This window comes from Copadichromis virginalis, linkage group LG7, assembly GCF_057382275.1.
Source record: "Copadichromis virginalis isolate Kocher_CV1m ecotype Utaka linkage group LG7, C_Virginalis_male_GT1.1, whole genome shotgun sequence".
Classification (NCBI taxonomy): domain Eukaryota; kingdom Metazoa; phylum Chordata; class Actinopteri; order Cichliformes; family Cichlidae; genus Copadichromis; species Copadichromis virginalis.
Window position 1 is genome coordinate 8983641 of NC_140624.1, and position 20421 is coordinate 9004061.

Sequence of the window (20421 nt, forward strand, 5' to 3'; positions counted from 1 at the left end):
AATAAATAAATGATATTTACTTATATATATATATATATAAGTAAATAGTATATATATATATATATATATGTATATTTTTTTTAAAAAGGAAAAAATGTGCCTCCATCAGTTATTCCGACACTGCATGAACCAAAACTCGCAGGTTCTCAATAACCTTATGTTACACAACATGTATGCACAAGGGCACCTCTGTGTACTCACCATTATCACTGTCCACAGTCCCATTTTTGGCATCAGCTCCAATCTCTCTTTCCTCAAGTTTCTTTGTCTCTCCTTCTGTCATCACGCTCCTGGCCTTTGTCCTTGCTTCTATTAATACCGTGACTTTTCTCTCTTCCCCTGCCACCCTCGTCCATCCTACCTCCAAATTGTTTATCTCTGTGGTCCTGTCCCTCCTGCCCTCTCTGCTTCCCTGTCTCTCTTTGTAGTCTTTGTCGTTATTGTATATATACACAGTACGTATTAAGCTCTTACTACAACCTGCTTACTGTTTTTACTTGAATAAGTTTGCTTTCATGTCTAGTATAAATACTGAAAAAAAATTAACCAAAGACCAAGTGCACCTGACAGATTAAACAAGACTTTAGCAGACAGTGTCATATATGGCTCATATGGGCCCAAATACATGACTTGGGAGACAGGAAATTAATCCTAAACTCCAACAAATTACAAAATAAAGGCTGTCGAAGAAGAAGGAATCCAAAAAGTGGGTAGAAACAGTGCTGAGGACCACACAACCAATAGGAAGGAGGGAGGATGCGTCAAAGAGATGAGACAAACTGAGTCAATAAATACACAAGGTGATGTGAGCAAACAGGAAACACCTGCGCGGTCAGCTGAACTTAAGTGAGAAAACGAGACAAGGGATGTAAAACTAAATAGAAACCACAAGAAACAAAGATTAATAAAAAAAAATCAGGAAGTAACCAAACTGAACAGAAACACGGAGAACTCAGGAGGGCAGGAACACAAACTCGGGGAATGAAATCATGAGAAATGAGCTAAAGTATAAACAGACTACGCAGAAAGATAGAGAGGTGAAAATGTAAACCATACACAAAGAAATAAACTGAAGATATTTAACAGACACAAGACCCAGGACCGTGACAGAGGATTGTGAAACACCATTGATTCTTCTTGAACTGTGAAGGTGATATAGTCAGATATTTTCATAATTAGACCTTCTAATATTTTAGCATTTTCGTTGCACCTTCACAAAGTTACAACAGGAATACTTTAGATTTTGTATTTCTCACCTTGATCCTGTGCTTCTTATCGACTGTCTTAGTTGCTACCAGCTTTTCTTGTCACTCTAAAAATCGTCCCTTATTTCTGACTCAGTCTTTGACCCCTCAAGTCTCTGTCTTACCCTGTTTTTCAATTTCTGACATTTCTATGTTGTTGTTTTTTTCCTCGTTCTCATTGTCCTCAGACTCCATCACCACCACCGCCCTCCCCCTCCTCTCCTGGGGCTTCATAGCTCTGCAGTGGCTTGGCTCTGACTCATGCTTGGCATGTGTAATGTGCATTCAGGTCTGCATGTGTGTACACGGTGTGTGAGAATAACTCTGTGTGTGTGTCTGTGGTCCACAGAGTCCAGTGAACATGAGGACAAGAGCACAGATGCCTCTGGGGAGGTTGCTGTTGAAGCGTCAATCCAGGCCCCAGCATCTGCTGAGCCTCCAACCGAAGGAGAGGAGGCCCCAAAATCTCCCTGCAAGTCCCCAACCAAAGTTCTAGATGCAGATGAGGAAGAGCTGGGTCCCCTGCCTGATAACTGGGAGATGGCCTACACTGAGAAGGGGGAAGTTTACTTCATAGAGTAAGCGATATCTTCTTATTAAATGAGGATATTTTCTTTTTTGTGTGACAATTATACCATTCTAAAAATAAATAAATAAATAAAAGCTTAAAGCACATTCAATGTAAAGCACTTTGCAAAGTGCACTTACTTTAAAATCATGGTTTATGTATGGCTGTGTGAAAACTTTATAGCTCTGACCTTGTGTTGAATAATTGATGAAACTCCAGTGCTCCTAATCAGACAGGACACACACACACACACACACACACACACACACACACACACACACACACACACACACACACACAAAAGTTTTGCCCTCTCATCACACCCTTCCTAATTAGTGGCTGAGGGCTAATTACCGGATTCATGACCGTTTAGTTTACCTTAGAAATCTCCTTGTTTCGCAGCATCCCTGCACACGTACAAACACAGGTCATTACTGTTACTCTGCACTCCGCTCTTTCTCTTATCTCCTCTGTCTGTGTCTCGCTGACCTCGGTTTGCACCGTTCCTCCTTCCATTGCCATCGTCTACATCTGCCTCTTTCTTCTTCTCCAGTCACAACACCAAAACGACATCATGGCTCGATCCTCGGCTCGCAAAGAAAGCAAAGCCGCCAGAAGAATGCAGGGAAGACGGTGAGTGCGAACAACCTGATTTAGTTATGTTTTTCTCTCTTAAGCTTTAGTTTATCTGAAGTTCATCGCTTGGTGTTTGTGGAAGTGTGTTGTCTCTGCTGTTTGTGTACCACTGTTGTCTGCTCCAGACTCACAGTTGCAGCCTGTTTGCTCCTCTTGAGTAAAAAGAACACAAAAACACTCAAATTGAGATGTTTGTTAGTGTGCACTGCTCCCAGCTTTCTCCACAGGTTTTGTGGGGGTGTACTCATACAGGAAGGTTGAAACCCAGACAGACTAAACTGGGCTAATAAACTCTCCCGGTTTAGATTTGTTGCTGAGAATGGATCATTAAGCATATGATTGTCCTGCAAGATGTGCAGAGAGGAAGGTAGTTCTTTCATTAAATGTCCTTTTATTGCCTATCGGGCAAATGTTGAGAAAATAATGAACTTTAGAGCAAAACTGTATGTGCACTCAGCGAGGGGAAAATGTTTAAAGCTAGTTCAAATTCTAATTTAGAAAACGGAGATCTCTTCAGACTTTTTCAGCGTGATAAGGTAAAGAATGTGAATATGAGAAAACTCTTTATAAACGGTAATAGGAGAAATATATTATTTGTAAAAGTGAGAAAAAAAAAGTTTGGCTACTAAGGTAGAAATGATCAGACCAGGATGTGTTACATGTTCTGTGTGGTATATAGTGATAGGTGTATATGTGTGTCTGCGTCTGTGGCTAGCAGCACATCTGTGTGATCACTGTGTGAAAGGAACGCACCGCTTGCCTCACAAGGATGTAAACGTTATAATTATAGTTAGGACTGCACTGGTACACAGTGCTTAGCCAAAGGTATTTAGGCCACCCTAGTTGAATAGAGTTAGATCCACTAATTTGTACAACAAAGTCAAAAGTTTGTGGTTTTCAAGTCAGAACTGAGTATTAAGCTGCTGACGGGTTTCAGATTTAAGATTTTCCAGCAACCTGTAGGGGCTGATTTATTATATTTGCATGAAAAAAAAATTCCTCTCACAAGGATTTGATTGAATCTTGAAGCTGAAGAGCAAATGCACTTCAAGGAAAAACAGGCCTTTTGTCATGTGGCAGGCAGGATTAGGAGCTGAATTTAAACACAACTTTATTGCTGTCAATAGACCGAGTTAACAAAATAATGATGGAGTGGCACACGGACACGAGACGTGTGACTTTCAAAATAAAACGGGAAGTAACACTGAGACTAGGACTAAGACACACAAACCACGCAGACACGAGGATATTACTGGGAAAACAGGACGGGACCATTAAAGATAAACTAGAACACAGACTACAAACAGAGGGCAAGACTATGAGAAACTGGACACAGAAGAGAACTGGGATCATAAGAAAGAACACAATAAGCTAAAGACCAGAAACAAATAGAGAACTAGAATCACAATCCACACATTCCAAAAGAGTAAATCATGAAACCACATTGAAGATCCAGGTCCACGATGCCTTTACATTGTGTGAGGACTAAAGCGGGGACAGATGGGAAAAATGAACTTCACACATGGAGCAGGGCAGGTTGTATTCAGACGGCCTGAGAATGAGCCAAAGGTGCCAAAGGGAATGAAATGCTTCAGTTATTATTTTCTGTCATCATTAACTGAACAAAACAACTCAATAATTAAAAAAAAATTAAATTAAATTAAGACCTCGAATAAAAATGACTGGCCTGTAACCATAACTGTGTGCTTCAGAATGTATCACTCCAGTATAAAACACAGTTTATTGTGTTTTAAAGTCTGGAGAGTTCAGCTGCTCTAGTAAAGACATAAATCTTTTACAAACAAATTACCTATGGAGATTTATTGTTAGCGAAAGGGCCAATTTGTTATCTTAAAAAAGCTGGGCAGTGCAGTTTTTAGCAAACATTACTCAAACAGGAGCAAAAAGTGTATTTCTTTGGGATTATTTGCCACTGAGGATGAATACGTTTTGGCTGGTCCAGTGTAGCAGCTCCGAAACCTTTTGGTGTGTTTGACTCTCGTGATATGTTCACTGTCGGGGAGCATTGACCTGACCTGTCACTCTCTGTCTTGAATAAATGTTTCGAGGTCAAAGCAGCAACGTCTGTCCAGGAAGGAAGAAACAAAGGTCTCAAAAACGGTGTGTTATTAGTCCTCTCTAACCTGTTTACGATTTTGTGGCCCTCGTGTTTAGAGCACGAGAATGGTGTGTGTGGATGTGTGGACGAGAGAAGAATAAGGTACAGTTTATTAGCTGGTCAGATTAGGTAATTTATTGATTTGCTGCCTTTTCTTTATACGTGTCAGCATCATTATCTTTGGGGTTTGTTTAGAAGCAGTTTTAATGAAGCAAAGCAAAAATCGACTCTGACAACACAGAAATTTTTAGGAAAGATTTGCATCCGTTATTCTGCTACACATTGAAGCGCAGTGGTGATACAGCGTGATGAGATGTATGACGATAAGGTGATCTAACGTCCCTGCTGCTGTCACAGCCGGCCACTGAATTAGTTTGTGATGTGATCCGCCAGAGCAAGCTCTAAATCGATACCTTCTACCTCTCCTCTGTTCTTCATCCCTTCAGTCCTCTCCCTCACCTCACATCTCCCCCTCTCTCCCCTTTCAGTCTCTCTCTTCAGTTTCTCCTGTCTTTCCCTCACTCTCTGCCTCGCTATCGCTCTTCCTCTTCCCAGTAAAGGCCCAGACTGTGACAGGAATTCTAATAACGGCGCTCAGCTCTGCACAAACTGGCTCTTACTCTCTCTCTCACACACACACAATAAGTTGTTGGTTCAGACTCTTTTCACGAACATGGCTGACAGTACTTTAGCTTTGCTGTGGAGGATGTCTGTAAAGTTTCTGTCAGATCCGATTACGACTTTATCTTTTAGAAAGGCATCAGGTCCTGTTGTGTTTAGCAGCTGCTACAATAGCTTATGGCGCTCCATGTAATCTCTCACTGAAAATTAGTTTCATGCTCTGTATGTAAAAGTGGACGTAGGCAAAGTGGCGCCTCCCAGTGGTTTGGGAGAAACTCTAATGAACCTTCAAGTCTAACATTTCGGTGTCGCCATCTTTTTTTTGTCTTTTTTAAAAACATTTACATACATTTCTGTGCAAAACTCTCGAGCCTGCCCCTAAAGGAAGAAGACTTTCTTTTAGTTTTTTTAAAGTCATGAACAATAGTTCTCCAGACTTGCAGGTCTTGCAAGTAGTTCTTTGGACATTGGTTGCTTTTTCACTCATTTTCAGTCCAGTCCTTGCACCTTACCATTTTCAGAGAAATGTTTTTTGATTGTTAAGCCACTTAGCACTGACCTTTGAGTCATTCAAGCGTAAAAAAAGGCACTTAAATTAACAGACAGCTTAAAAATGCCAAACATAACACAGTTTGTTTGACAGGCATAAAACTGTTTGGGGTTTTTTATCCCCCCCCCACAAAAAAAAACCTGTTAGCTGAAAACCTGGTATATCTCAGGATGGTGTGCAGTGTGTCTTTAGAAAATTAGGAAACTGGACAAGTGGAGGACAAAAGAAGTGCCAGGGATATTAAAAAAAGAGCAGGAGAACAGTATCTGAAAGTCATGTTCTTAAAAAATAGGAAAAAATATTGTGTGAAGACCTGACACAGATCTGACCTGCACCTGGACTTTCAGGTACAACAGTGAGTGTAAAACATGGTGGAGGCAATGCAACACTATCTGGAAGCCATTTGATTGGCTATAGCATCGTTTATAGCATGACAATGATCCCAAACATACATGGATAAACCCCACACTGACAGAGTGGGTTTTTCTGGATGCAAAATGGAACAAAAAGCAGCCAACATCCAAAGACTGCCCTTCAAGAAACCAGCAGAACTTAATTGAAGACACCCATTTTGGCTCAAGACTTTTGCACACTACTATTTTTCGAGAGGATTGACGCGCTTAGTAGAGTCACCCTCTAGTGGCCATTTAAGAAACTGCAGTTTTTGACACTTTATTTTACTTTTCAGTTTCTTTCTTTTTGCCTTCACTGTGTGAAGTTGAGTTATCTTTTTTCTTTTTTAATCTTTTGCTGTGCCTGTTTCCGTCTTCGGAGGAAGCAGTTGTTAAAGGAATTTAATGCTTAAGTAATCACTACTGGCAGAGGAATTTGGATCAAAGACTGTTAGCAGAGCGTTTGTGAAGGCCCTGGATGACACATCACGTCCTCTCACAGCACCTATGAATTAATGTCTTCCAGAAAACAGGTTTAGATGCCAGGAAATTTTCTTTTTTGGTATAAACAGCTAAGCAAGCACATGGGATGACAGAAGGATATGTAGTAGTTTAATCCAGCATCCCCATCCTTACATTACTCGCACTGTTCTTTTTTTTTTTTTGTAATGGTCTCCTGTAGCTCTTGGTGATATAATGTTCTGCCAAATTTTTGATGTTTGTGCAATACCTTGGTGCTCCCGCTGTAAAATGTGATAATTTAAAAGCATTTTTCCATTTTTGCCCACTTTAATGGACATGTAATTTTCAGATGATGAAATATGCATGAAAGCAAGGATATCAAATTATGCAAGGGGCGTGAATAAAACAATAAATGTGGGATGGGAACATCAAGAAGAGGTGGTGCTGTTTTTAACTGCCCCTCTGCCTGAAGGATTTCCCAGAGTCTCATAGCCTCAGGCAGGAAACAGAAAAATATTCAGACACACTTTCATTAGTGCTTTTTTTTCTTCCTTCTTCCCTCTTGTTATTCCCTTTCCGTTGCTTCCACGTCTGGTCTTTTTGCTCCACTTTCCTTGAGCATTTCATATCCTCATTCGCTATTCCCTTTCCCTTCACTTAGCCTCTCTGCGTTCTTTTGCTCCCATGCTGCATTTTTTGGCTGAGTTTGAGAAGATGGCTGTTTGTGCTTTATGTGTTTGCACAAATTTACAACCATTGTGTGCATTGTAATGTATGTATTTGCTGAGACTCAATCCCAGAGTTCAAAGGCTTGTCACCTCAGATCTGGTTCTTTTTGTCAATGACTTTTGTTCCATAACTCAAGCACATATCCCTTCTCTCGCTCAGAGCAGGAAAAAACAGGACAAGCTTCAAGTCCCTCCAAGAGTTGTTTTGAATTCTGCCTTACATACGCACTCAATCCCTGCGTCAGTTTCCAAGTAATCCCAGCGCTGTCGACAAAAACATACTGTTTATTGTCATTCAGAGGCGGGATTTCTCACTAAGGCCAACGTCACAGTGTCAAAACCGTGTTTGCAGTTAGCTGCGATAGATGGAAATGGGTTCAGGCTTGCATACAAAGAGCGCTGGAGCACACTCTCAGAGAGCGACGCTAAAAATGTTACCTCAGAGTTTCATCACTGTTATTACACTGAGTCATGTCTGGACCACGACCATTTCTCTGTCTCGAGTTTTCTCATCTTTTCACTCTCATTTTTCTGCAATCACTGTTTTATATGTTTCTGTCTTGACAGCTCTTTTGTATTTTCTGTCTATGCTGTCTAGAGCTAGACTGCAAAATGGTTTAAAAATGCACCTGAGGAAAAATTCTCACAGTTCTACTTAGTTTTTTAAGAGGGAGTCTTCATCTGGGAGATTTTTCCAGTTTTTTAGTTTCTGCTGTTGGTCAGATAATTAGTTTTAATATGCCAGGTTTTACTATTTTGCTGATGCTGCAAATCGAATGATTTATCTGTCATTACAAATATAATTTCTAGTTAGAATGATGTTGAAAATCCTTTTTTGCAGCCCTACATGGAAATCTTGTGGAATTTGTATTTCTTTGAGTTTATTCTTGAAGTCATTGTTGGCTTCTTTGTTGTCAGATGAGTCAGATGAGTTCATTGTATCTGCTCGTGGCTTCCTGTTGGTCAGAGAGACGTTTTGTGAGAGGGAAGATGAGTCATCTAATGCAGAGGAATCACAATTAGACTTTATGTCAAGAGAGACAGCAATACACATACACACTAATGAGCAAACACAAGTGAGCCCCCTCAATGCTCACGCTATATTCAGACACACGAGGAATTTGATTTAATGTCAGAGATGATGACACATTTCAGCCATTTTTAATACACACACGCACTTCCCCCACATACACGCGCGCACACCGCAAATACTGACTCGATTGAATGCTTAAAAACACACATAAACACACACACACACCCCTCGCTCTCTGTATTGCCGCGGCAGGAAATAGAGACAAGACAGAGCCCTCAGCTCGGGCGAGGGGGGGAAAAAAAAGAAAGACTTCCACTGGTGGTTTCCATGGAAACTGTCTCCCTTTCAGTTCAGGGGGAGGGAAAGCGACTAGTGGATGACTTAGGCTGACATTTAAGGTGGCTTGTGGACAGGGTGGTAAGGAATTTAAGGTGGTTTGAAGTATGAATCCATCAGGCTTTTTCACCTCGAGGATGAGAAGGGTCATTTACGGTAATGGTGGTGCGGCACGGGCGGCTTGAGCAAACACCTTGGGCTGCACAGTCAGCATGCTCAGCAGCAGGACACACACACACAGACTGACACATTCACACACGGATTATTTATATTTACATCACAGATCTGTTCATAATTTTATTACAACGCGGGAGGATGATGTCGCTGTATCAGTATCACACGGACCAAATAATTGTAAAAATAATAGGACTGATGGTGGGTGTGGGTGGGTGTGTGACTCTTTAAGTGGGTCAGGCTGTGTTTCGGATTTGTACTGTTAAAAAAATGTCTCTTTTAATACCTGAGTTATGTGCTCTTATGTTGCTTTGAGAAATCTAAATATGTTGTTTTATGTTCAGTGTTTTCACAACAATTTCCACAAATTTCCTCCAAATTTAATGAAACATTCTTCTGCTTAGAGGCAGAATCAATAAATGACCTCACATTATTAATTAATCTATAAAGCAGCATGTACACACATCGACTGATTGGTTTTTGTTATAAAAACTATTGAGTGTGGAAACTCTTGTGCTTCACAGAAGTTTTACTACATTACAAAATTCTTTACAGGATAAATAATCTGTAAAATCATGAGAAAATTTTGATGTTTTGAACTAAGATATTTTATGTAAATACAATTATAACAATTATATTTTTACAGGGGGACTTTTAAAGTTGACCAAAGAACCTGATCACCAAACAAATAAAATTATTATCAGCCCAGGAACTTGTTTTAAACTTTTTGTGCTTTACAGATTTTAATAGTCAGTGCTAGAAATACATTTTGGTCAGTCCTAAATTTAAAAACCAAGTCTTGAAACTGTTGTGCAAACAAGTGAGGTATAAAGCAAAACCGCTAACCCACACACACACCACAACCACACACCTTTCCATTACAAATGCAACAGCGTTAAATGGTAAATGGCCTGTATTTATACAGCGCTTTACTAGTCCCTAAGGACCCCAAAGCGCTTTACATATCCAGTCATCCACCCATTCACACACACATTCAGACACTGGTGATGGCAAGCTACATTGTAGCCACAGCCGCCCTGGGGCGCACTGACAGAGGCGAGGCTGCCGGACACTGGCGCCACCGGGCCCTCTGACCACACACACACACCACAGCCACACACCTTTCCATTACAAATGCAACAGCGTTACACACACTAGGCCCATGTTTTTATTCGCCTCCCTCGGTGCTTCTCTTCTAGCCTCATCTGTAATCTGTGTGACAGTAGTTTCGTTCTTTGTTCATCACCTTTGCTTTATTAGTGGTGGAAAGTGACCGTCTACAGTCGTGTGAAAAATGCATTTTTTCACTAGACTCCATGCAGTCCTCTGAAAAACTAAGTACAACCTTGCTGCTAGAAATTAAGCAGGTAAGCACCAACCAAGCGCTGCTAATCAAATGCACTTGGTTAACTGATCATCAGTAAGTTTTGGCAGTTTGCTGGTTTGGCGCATTCAGGTGTGGACGTCCCAATAAATTTATCCCAAGGTCAGACCGTGTAGTGATCAGGGAAACTCAAAATACCCGAGAGCTAAATCTCAGACTCTGCAGGCCTCAGTTAGCATGTTAGATGTTAAACTTCATGACAGCAGAATTAGAAAAAGAGTGAACAAGTATTTAAAATGTAGCCAAAACACAAACAGTCGTCAGCACGGTGCTGATGACTTGGGCTTGTTACACGGCAGCTGCACTTTGAGTCATTAAGTCCACCATTCTCATCGCATGTCAAAGTATTATAGAGTCAAATGTGGGACCATCTGGAAAAAAGCTTAAGCTTGGCTCAAAATCGGTTGTGCAACAGAACACTGCTCACAAGCACAGCAGCAAGTCTACAACAGTGACTGAAAAAGGAAAGAATCAAGGTGTTGCAATGGTTCAGTCAAAAGTCCAGACTCAACCTGAGTGAATTGCTGTGGTGGGACCTTAAGCGAATGCCTGCAAACCTCAATGAACTGATGTTGTAAAGAAGAGTGAGCCAAAATTCCTCCACAATGATGTGAGAGACTGATGAAGTCGTCCAGAAAACGATTACTTAGAGTTATTGCTGCCAAAGCTGGTTGTATAAGCTACTGAATCATGGGGTGTACTTAGTTTTTCACAGGTTTCAGCTATAAATTACACGAATGAGACTATTTAAGACCCGAAGATAAATAATACGAGAAATAGGATGAACACTTCAAGAGCACTAATGCTAATGAGACATGCTATATATCCGGTATATGTCTGAGTGGGAGGGAAACAGATGGACTGTTGCTGAGTAGGTGTGTGTGTTTTTCTATGTTAGCTCAATCTTATAGTGCAATTTAAACCCACCCTTGTGTTTCTTATAGCTTCCTGCAAGCTGAGTGCTAAACCAGAAAACCAAAACATCTTGAATTTTGCAAAAACCGGCAGAGGGAGCTCACAACAACATGTTGTACAAGGTGTGTTTGGCATGATTGTGCACCACAGTGGAAAGTTAGAAGTAAATTAGAAGAAAACCGGCATTGAGTACAGGAGTTTGTGCAGCGCCTTGACCCAGTTCCTTTATAATAGAGAGAGGAGAGATAAATCAGCGAAGGGATGGATGAAGTGAGAAGGGAACAGAACCAGAGGAGGGAGAGGAGGAGACAATTAACACAACAGCCACGGAAGCTGTCCAAGGCGAAAACAAGTGGGTGGGTGAAGGAGACAAACATGAAGTAGTATGTTGTTGATATTTGGCCTTGAAGGATTTGTGCTCACGATAACAGGCGGAGAAAGAAAAGAGAAAGAAGGCAGGCCGAGGTGTCAGATGATTTAAATGTTCTTTTCCTCCCACCCTGTTTTGGGCTGACGTCTTTGTTGTGATTCGCGTCTCCATGAAGAAGCCACCACTGCAGATCGAAGTGCTGTCTGTCTATTAAAGGAGCGCTTGGGAGCGTCTAGCTGTGAGCTCGGAGATTCATGCCGTCTCCCCTCAGTGGTTCAATTTAGAGTCTACCTTCCTTCCCTCAGCTCTCAGCATTGACTGACTTCATTTCCCTTATCTGGTTTTTCTTCCCCTCAGAGCTGCCCTACGGCTGGGAGAAGATAGATGACCCCATCTACGGCAGCTACTACGTAGAGTAAGTTTCCCCGTTGTCTTTGGATAAACCAGCCACTCTGGAGTAAAACAGGAAATGCATTTCCATGCGCTACAACGCCTCGTTATGAATTATAAATGACTCAATTCCCATTTCTTTTTCATATATTACAGCTATTTCATTAAAGCTTTAAAGTAAAGCGCTTGCTTATGAGGGCTGTCCTGCAGGTTATATGACAAACACACTTTTTTTTGTTGCTCTTTTTATTCAGATACAGTTTTAAGAGGCTGCTGTTTCTGTTTTGTCATTAATTTTCAAAATGTGCTTATTTATATAATTTAATTGCACCTAAGAATTACTAAAGGAATTATATTTTACACCCAAGTCATAACCATAGTCATGAAATTTAATGCATTATTAAATTTTAACAAACTGTAGATGGAGTTAGAATTACAGACTAGATAAACTAGCTTTGTGTTGTTAAGCTGTTACAGTGATCGTGGTTGCAAACACCTGCCAGACATTAGTTTTACATCCAGCAGAAACATGTTCCACAGATATTTTCTGGCAATTTATCTCCATCCTTCTGCTGTTTTTACTTGAGGAGAGTGCTAATATTTACTAACAACAGCAGCTGAAAATTTGACTAAGAGCTGGGCTCTCAGCAAGACTAACAACCCTTTCCTTCAAAAAGGAGTTATTTAACTCAGCAGATTTTTAAATGTTGGTGATTTAAAACGTGGAAAGCTGCTATTTTTTTTTATGAATGAGCACTCACTTTTGGCACTTGAATACCTCTGAATACAAGGTTCACAAAAATATAAAATAAAAGCATGATTGCTGTGAACACATTTCTAATAAAGCATTTCACTGTGGTATTTCTGTTGGCTTTCAGAGAGGCTTTAATCTGTCCTTGTTCATAATTTGTGACAATGCACTGTATTTAAAGTCACATCAATAGAAGGACTCAGTTTGAGAACCCGGTCCTGGAAGCCAAGAGACGCCTGGAGCAGCAGAGGCAGATGCAGAGCCAGGGACTCTCTGCTCTACCGCTGCCTACAATTTACAGAGGTACAATTCCACACCGTGTCCAGTACTTACATGAAAACATGCTGACAGGCTCACGCAGTTGCACAAATATGAAAATGCCATGACTGCAGAAAGAATGTCTGTAGCACATAGCCTTGGTCTTGAGGCCATCTCACGCTAATGCATTTTTGAAATAATTACACATTTTCCCTCCAGTGCTGAAATTCTGGATTGAATACTTTGCATTTTATTCCTCTTTTCACGGCTTATGTCATAGAGTGGGCTGTTTCACGAGTGTTTGATGGGGCAGATTAACAGTGTCACAGTGTACAGGGTCGAATGGAAATCACAGGCAGTGCAGGGGACAGAGAACATGCCAGCCCTAAGGCCCCTAGTGGTCATATCCAGGCATGCGTATGATGACATACTACAGCAGGACATTATTACTCCTTCATCTGAGTAAAAACTGCTTTTCTCCAGCGAGATTATCAGGATATTGTATCCTCAAGTTTTGGCATTAAGAAAAAAATTACAATAGATGCATCCAGTGCTGAATAAATCACGTAAAAGCAAAAAAAAATGACTCAATAACACAATGTTCAACAGTTCTAGAAATAAAAATATGGTGTAAATTTGTCCCTCACAATTTTATCCAAATGCAGAGAAGCCATTGTTTACGAGGGACCCAACCCAGCTGAAGGGCACCTTCCTATCGACAGCCCTGCAGAAGAGCAACATGGGATTTGGCTTTACAATTATAGGAGGCGACGAGCCCGACGAGTTCCTGCAAGTGAAGAGCGTAATACCAGATGGACCTGCTGCTCAGGATGGAAAAATGGACACAGGTAATTATATGTAGCGTGCAATTTTGACAACTGGTTTCAAAATAAATTGAGGTTTAAACAAACTGCAAGCTGTCACCGCTGTCACTGCTGATAGTGTAATGTTTGTAGAAATGTTTAAGCACTCCCTCATTACTGTGACACCTCAGTGTTATGGACCTTTATTTTTTTCTCATGGCAGATCAAATACAGAAAGCTTTTTGCTGGCAGGAGTTTGAATTTTTACCTGTCTGTTGGCAGGTTCTGTCAACATGTCTGGTTCCTAAAAAATCCACAGAAAACAGCAGTGTTAGTATTCAGTGCATTTTTGAGTTACTGTGTAACTTTTAGCAACAAAAGTCAGAACAAATCCAGAGATTTCGTAGCATAAAGAGCAACCATTTAGATCCCGATAGCAGTGCGCACAGAGATCTTGGACGATTGGGTGAATTACTTTACGTTCTTAAGTATTCAAGTCTTTTCAAAACTCTCTTCAAAAGTCAAAGTCAGTAGTTTTCTGTAACAAGTATTTCAACACCGTATACCTTCTAAAGTGCAGTAGAGAGATCATTGTTCCTTAAGAAATATTAAAAGATAAAAAGATATTAAGGTTGTGCATGTGTGCAGCCTCAGCTTCGTCAGATTTATAGATTTATTTTCTTTTTTCATGTAGAAGATACAATACTGAATAAAATATATGTCAGCGTGCAGCTTAAATTCTACAGTCATTAAACTATAGATTAAGAAAATGGTACCATGGCATGAACTTTAAACCTCTACATTGTGTTAATTTCTCAATTTTTCTGTATAACTTTACAATATGTTACAAGGTGGTTGCACTTTTTCTCCTCGTTCTCTATTCCTGTTGCGATACACACACAAGTTTTAAGTGTCACTGTTTCCATCTCAACAAAAATATAAGTGCCCCCTCCAGTTAGGTTAAGCCTGGTCTAAGTGGGTGATAAATGCAATCCATTTTGGCCAGAAGTCCTTAAACTTATCCTGCTGTAGTTTTAAAGAAAAGGACAGTCGTTCCATTATGTAGGTGTCATAAAGGATTTTTAACCAATTTTCAATTTGTGGTGCATCAGGCTGTGGCGGCTTCAGCGAGTAGTACTCTCATTAAGTATTTGTCTTCTTTAGTTTGAGTGTTCCCGTGTGAATCGAAACCTTATCACAGTGGAGCGGTTTGCGCATTCCAGTGATCCCAGGAGCTATGCTGTAGGGTCTCCCAGGGCAAATTGGTCCTGGATGAGAGAACAGAGAAAGATTGATTCTGAAAACCCCCATGATGACAAAAAAAGGGTCCGGTTTACCTATCCTGGGGCCAGGCTCGGGTTAGGGGAATGACATGAACCCAGATAAGTAGTAGCTTCATGAAGTAGCTACACTGTCTTGGCATCAAATGGAGTTGTGGTCCTAAATACTGATTATAAATATTTGTGGATTTTTCTCCACAATGACTTCAGTTCTGAACATTTTCAAAACTAATGGTAATGGTTTGTTCCTCATGATCCGCGTACAGTGCATAGAATAAAGCACTATATGAATATGAATGTATGGTGGAGTGGTCGTAAGAGCACAATAATATAAATGTGTTTAGTTGCGAGTTGATTCCAAGTAGCGCAGGGTATTTTCTTTCCATCAACCATACCTGTAACATACCCACATCTAAAAGGACTTTTACAGTCATATACAAAATACCAATAGGAGGCACAGTTGGTCCTCTGTGGCAAAATATACAGCTCTCTGTCTCGGTTTTTTATACGAGCATGCGTTATTAAGGTCAATGTCGTTTTCTTCCCGTGATTCCTGTGTTTTTCTTTATTAAAGTCTTCTTCAGTTTCTCTCAAATCCAATTCAAGTCCAGTTATCATTTATTATAAGTCCCCTGTGATGTATAATAAATGATATCAATATAGTGAAAAAAATTGCCTGTGTACCCCAAGATTCCTGGAAATTTAAAATCTATTGCTATTGTTTCCACATCCACACAAATAAGAATTCATGGGCATCATTTGTCCTTGTTGGCATATTTGGGATGCCCTATATTTATGCCTGTGGCACTGTACGTCCCAGACAAGGACTCCAGTTTCCTCCCAGTACACCCTGTCCTCTGTCAGTGCACTGTAACATCTTCCTTTTAATAAGATGGAGAGAAAAAAGGTTTGATTGGCCATAACTGACATCAGCCCACACACCACCTACTTCATTAGGAGATTCAATCTGCCTTGATAGCCAAACAGCAGGAACACAAACAGTCCTGGTAAAATAATTTGTACACAGGTGTACCAGTGTCAGACACCCCCAGACATGTGTTTGTGCTTTGATTCGTAAACACAAACGAGCAGCAATGCTGTCTCACGTGGCTCGCTTAGTGGCTGGAAAGAACCTGCATTGCTGTGTGTGGAGAGGTACAGATTGGATCCTCGGAGCAGCCAGTGTGTGTTTTCATTCCTGGTGTCCTTGAATAAAGTCCTAAATCCAGTTCATTACCAGTATGTTGTTGAGGATGAAAACGCAGATTCCATAGGTTATTTTAAACTTCACACGCAAAAGCCAGTTTTTAGGTTTAAGATAAAAAGCCAATGCTAGAAAAATCCCAGTAAGCCACCGTCACAGGATCAGAGGAGGACAAGCTTCATGTGTGCTCTCTTCCGAACCTGCGAGCTGGCCTCATGCCTGGCATGGCCGGTGCCTAAACTGCTCATTTAGAGCTCATTTCAGAGCTGGGATTCCTCCTTCCTGCTTTCAGCTCCTGCTCTGTGCTTTTATGTCTCTCCCTCTGCCTATCAGTTTCTCTTTTATCTGGATTCTATCTCTTTCTGTTTTATCTCCATCTCTCTTTGTCTCTGCAGCTTACCCTTTATTATGCTTCCTTATCTAACCATGTCATCTGACACTTCTCCTCTGTTTTCAGCCTCAGTGTGTTTTCATCCATGTTCTCTTTCTACCTCTCTGGTTTTTCCTCTCTCCTGGTCTGTCAGCCTCCCCCCCTCCTCTCTCTCTCTCTCTGTTCTGATTTCTGTTCTCTCCAACTTGCTCCTCTACGCTCTGTGACATTGCCAGAGCGCACACACATTCACATTCACACTCGCACACAGTTGCACGCAGACACTCCCTGGCTGAGATTAGCTGGCCTATTTGAGCTGTGCAGCATTGCTCTTAGGGATTGTGTACGATTGTGCATGCGACATGTATGGTGTATGTTTGTGTGTGCGCATATGCTCATGGGAATGTGTGCGTGTCTGCATGTGTGACAGAGAGCGCCGCTAGAAGTGTGAAATAGAGGATTTGAGGCAGCTGTATTTGTCATGGGGCTGTGGATTTAAAGCTGAAATCCATAACTTTCCGCACGTTCAAACTACAGCAGAGATGACGGAGTATCTAGTGTCGTATTTGTGAAGTTATTTCACCTCTTTGTTATTGGTGTGCAGAAAAAAAATGTTATCAATCAACCAGGAAGAGCAATCTAAAGTTCTAATACTGAGGAGACACCACCAGCCAGGATGGGTGTGCTGAAGGAAACTGAACACACACATATACACACACAATCTTTTAAACAATGGTACTCACGCATTTTGGGTTTTCGACTGTGAGATGGAGTCGGAGGGTTATAATGCGCAGTGCATGAGACTGTAGGTATTTACACATTTGAATTTTTGAGATTTTCTGTCAATTTGCACGAATCATACTCATCAAGACTCTGACCCCTGTCTCATCTCTCTGTCTCGCACATACACTTTGGTCGCCTGCTGTGGCAGTGGACTGATACCATGATACTTGTGTGGCACTTTTGAGAGGAGAACTTGTTCTGATGCCACAGAGAGATGAGACCTTTATTTTTACTGCACACTATGTCATACATGAGCCGCTGACAACAGATCTTTTGGTTTTCTCTGCATCTACTGTGACATTCTGCCATGTGACTGAGGCTGCTCCTGTCTCCTCCCTCAGGTGATGTCATCGTCTACATTAATGACATTTGCGTGCTTGGCACGACGCACGCCGATGTGGTCAAACTTTTCCAGTCTGTACCGATCGGTCAGAGCGTGACCCTCGTGCTCTGTCGAGGGTATCCCCTGCCCTTCGACCCCGAGGACCCAAGCGGTGCGGCCAGCGCTTCCCTGACGCCCATTGGGCTGGAGCACCGCCCGCTGGTGGTGAATGGTCGCGGCAGCTATGACCCGTACCTGGAGTACCTGTCGCTGAGCTCCCAGCTTCCTGGTCAGGCTCTGGCCCAGGCTGGAGCTTCCCATCCCGGAGACACACATCTGGACGGCTCATCCCTGCCGCCCACCACGCCCGGCTCGGCATCGGCGCTCACACCTCACAATGACAACGTGTCAATGGCCTCTTCTGGGACTGGGGCTGTTGCCGGGGCAACAGCACAAGGGGCAGAGCTGCTAACAGTTACCATGGTGAAAGGAGCAGAAGGATTTGGGTTCACCATCGCCGACAGTCCTACCGGTCAGCGAGTTAAACAGGTGAAGTGTCCCAACGCCGCCTCCTCAATCAGTGAACGACTTCAGACCTGTTTAATATTTTAATTGTAATTTTCATTCAGCATTTCAGGAATTAAATGTGTTCTTTCAAGTGCAAACTCTCCACAGTCGGCTAAAATAGTCGAGCTGACTTACAAATTAAACTTGAAGTAGAGTTACGACAGCAGGTCAGAGAAAATTTAATTTGGTCAACACAACGTGGTAGAAAGAGATCGAGATAAGAAGAACAAAGTGAGCTCACCCTGTGTTGGGTTTGCTATCTACTAATGTGGTACGAATCGAGTCTCCGGAAGGTGTGGAGCAAAAAGGGGGGAAAAAATTCCCACCCTGCATACTTAAATACCTGGAAAGAAGGAACAGATATAAATTAGAGTCGCTGATTGGGAATGTGACAGATGCTAATCCTCATCCCAGTTGTATGTGTACAATAAAACATCTGCACCACAATATACATCTGTCTCCACCAACATGACAGCATCTGTGCTTTTCCCCTTTTGTTTTAAGAATTTCTTAGTCTTCTTGAATCGAAGTAGCTCAGATGGCTGTTCCTATAAATCTTTAAACAGTACAACATGTGCGGTGAAGATTTTAGAATTTAGGTCCCACTGTGGGCAATTGCAGCTTTCCACTGTAACCCATTTTTATTGATTGTGGTTTACAAAAGCAGTTTTATATTTGAGATTGGAAGGTACCATGAAGCCAAGTATAGTAACGGTGGATGATGATGTGGTGCAGGTGCTAGACGCGGGCTCACAGGGAGCATCGGGGCTGGTAGAAGGAGACCTGATCCTGGAGGTAAACCAGCAGTCAGTGGCTGCAGCTGGACATGGACGAGTGGTGGAGATGCTCAAAGAGTGTCCTGTGGGAGCAGAAGCAACACTCCTCATACAGAGAGGAGGAACAGGTGAGAGAGACAACATTTACCTTGTTTCTTTTGACTGTTTCTCACTGCAAACACACTCTTTCTGCAAAAACAAATCTAAATAAAAAAAGCTTGTAAATGGCACCTAATTTAAATCTTCCCAAATAGAACAGAACAGTAAGTGAAAGTTAAACTTAGTTTGATTCATATAGTGTCAAATAACAATAGTAATTTCAAATTTTTTATTAGAAAATAATGTGAATATTGTTCAGAGTAAAATTAAAGTCACTCTTAGACTGCACAAAGGTTTTATTCTCAATTCAGGAAAGAAGTTGTAATGTCAGTGTAATGTAGGAGAAGCTACTATCAGGTAAATATTTTTGGAAAAGGTATTAAAGAAACCTTTTTGTTGTTGGGATGAAATAATGAACAACTCTGACATAATAATGAATATGTCAAATTCAGTTATGTCTTTCAAAAGAGATAATATACAAAACTATTTGGGTACATGGGTACAGGTGTAAATAACTTTTACACTTTTTTTGTTCTTGTTGTTTTATTTTTCCTTTTTCCTCCATTTTGGATACTAGGAAAGCTGTAATGAGTAATATATGCCGGGCAGATTTCTCTGCCCAATCTTAATAAAAATAAACTTACTGAACTAACAAATCACTTAATATAATATTAGAGTATATTATAGCAAATTTTATAAAGATAACCCTTTTAACAGAAGGAATCCTACGCCAGCACCAGGGTCAGGGAAGTACAGCCATCTGCCACAACGGCTTGGATTTAAGGGAAAAAGAGGCAGCACACGGAGAGAACACAATAAAACATGAATTGCAGGGGAGAGAAGACACAAAGTTAATGAAATGCAATCGTGCCATATAAATGCATAAGAGGCCACCCTGCTGCATTTAGCTAACAGATACTCGCCGAACTAGAAGCTGTAAATGAATGGGGAGTGGAAAAGAGGGGCGTGGACGAGCCTCTTCTTCTTCATGGGAGCTCCTCAAGCAGCCTGAGACTTGCACAACTGCTATGAGATTTATCAAAAGGATTTTTTTAAACTCTAATCTAAAATCTAGAGAAAGTGTCTGTCTCTTGAATTTACTCTGGACCGAATCAGTTGATGAGTTTGTAAACTGGTGGTATTTTCCCTGTGATTTGGTCTCTTTTCACACAGAAGAAAATCCAGATGAATTTAAAGCGAGCCAAAATGCGTCATTACAAATCACGTGAGAATGTTCAGTCCGCTCATTGGCCAGATGTGTCTGGGAGCAGAAGCAACAAAATAAA

At 41.2% G+C, this 20421-nt stretch overlaps 1 protein-coding gene across 1 annotated transcript in view; it reads left to right on the plus strand.

Annotated features, from left to right (window-relative positions):
* The window catches only part of magi2b (membrane associated guanylate kinase, WW and PDZ domain containing 2b), a 95149-nt gene that overhangs the window by 58769 nt on the left and 15959 nt on the right, over nucleotides 1-20421 (plus strand). Inside the window, exons 5-11 of the mRNA XM_085461540.1 lie at nucleotides 1594-1822; nucleotides 2366-2445; nucleotides 11890-11947; nucleotides 12855-12976; nucleotides 13597-13779; nucleotides 17713-18242; nucleotides 18996-19164. Coding sequence (XP_085317666.1) covers nucleotides 1594-1822; nucleotides 2366-2445; nucleotides 11890-11947; nucleotides 12855-12976; nucleotides 13597-13779; nucleotides 17713-18242; nucleotides 18996-19164 — 1371 coding nt within the window. The remainder of the gene's footprint in view (nucleotides 1-1593; nucleotides 1823-2365; nucleotides 2446-11889; nucleotides 11948-12854; nucleotides 12977-13596; nucleotides 13780-17712; nucleotides 18243-18995; nucleotides 19165-20421) is intronic.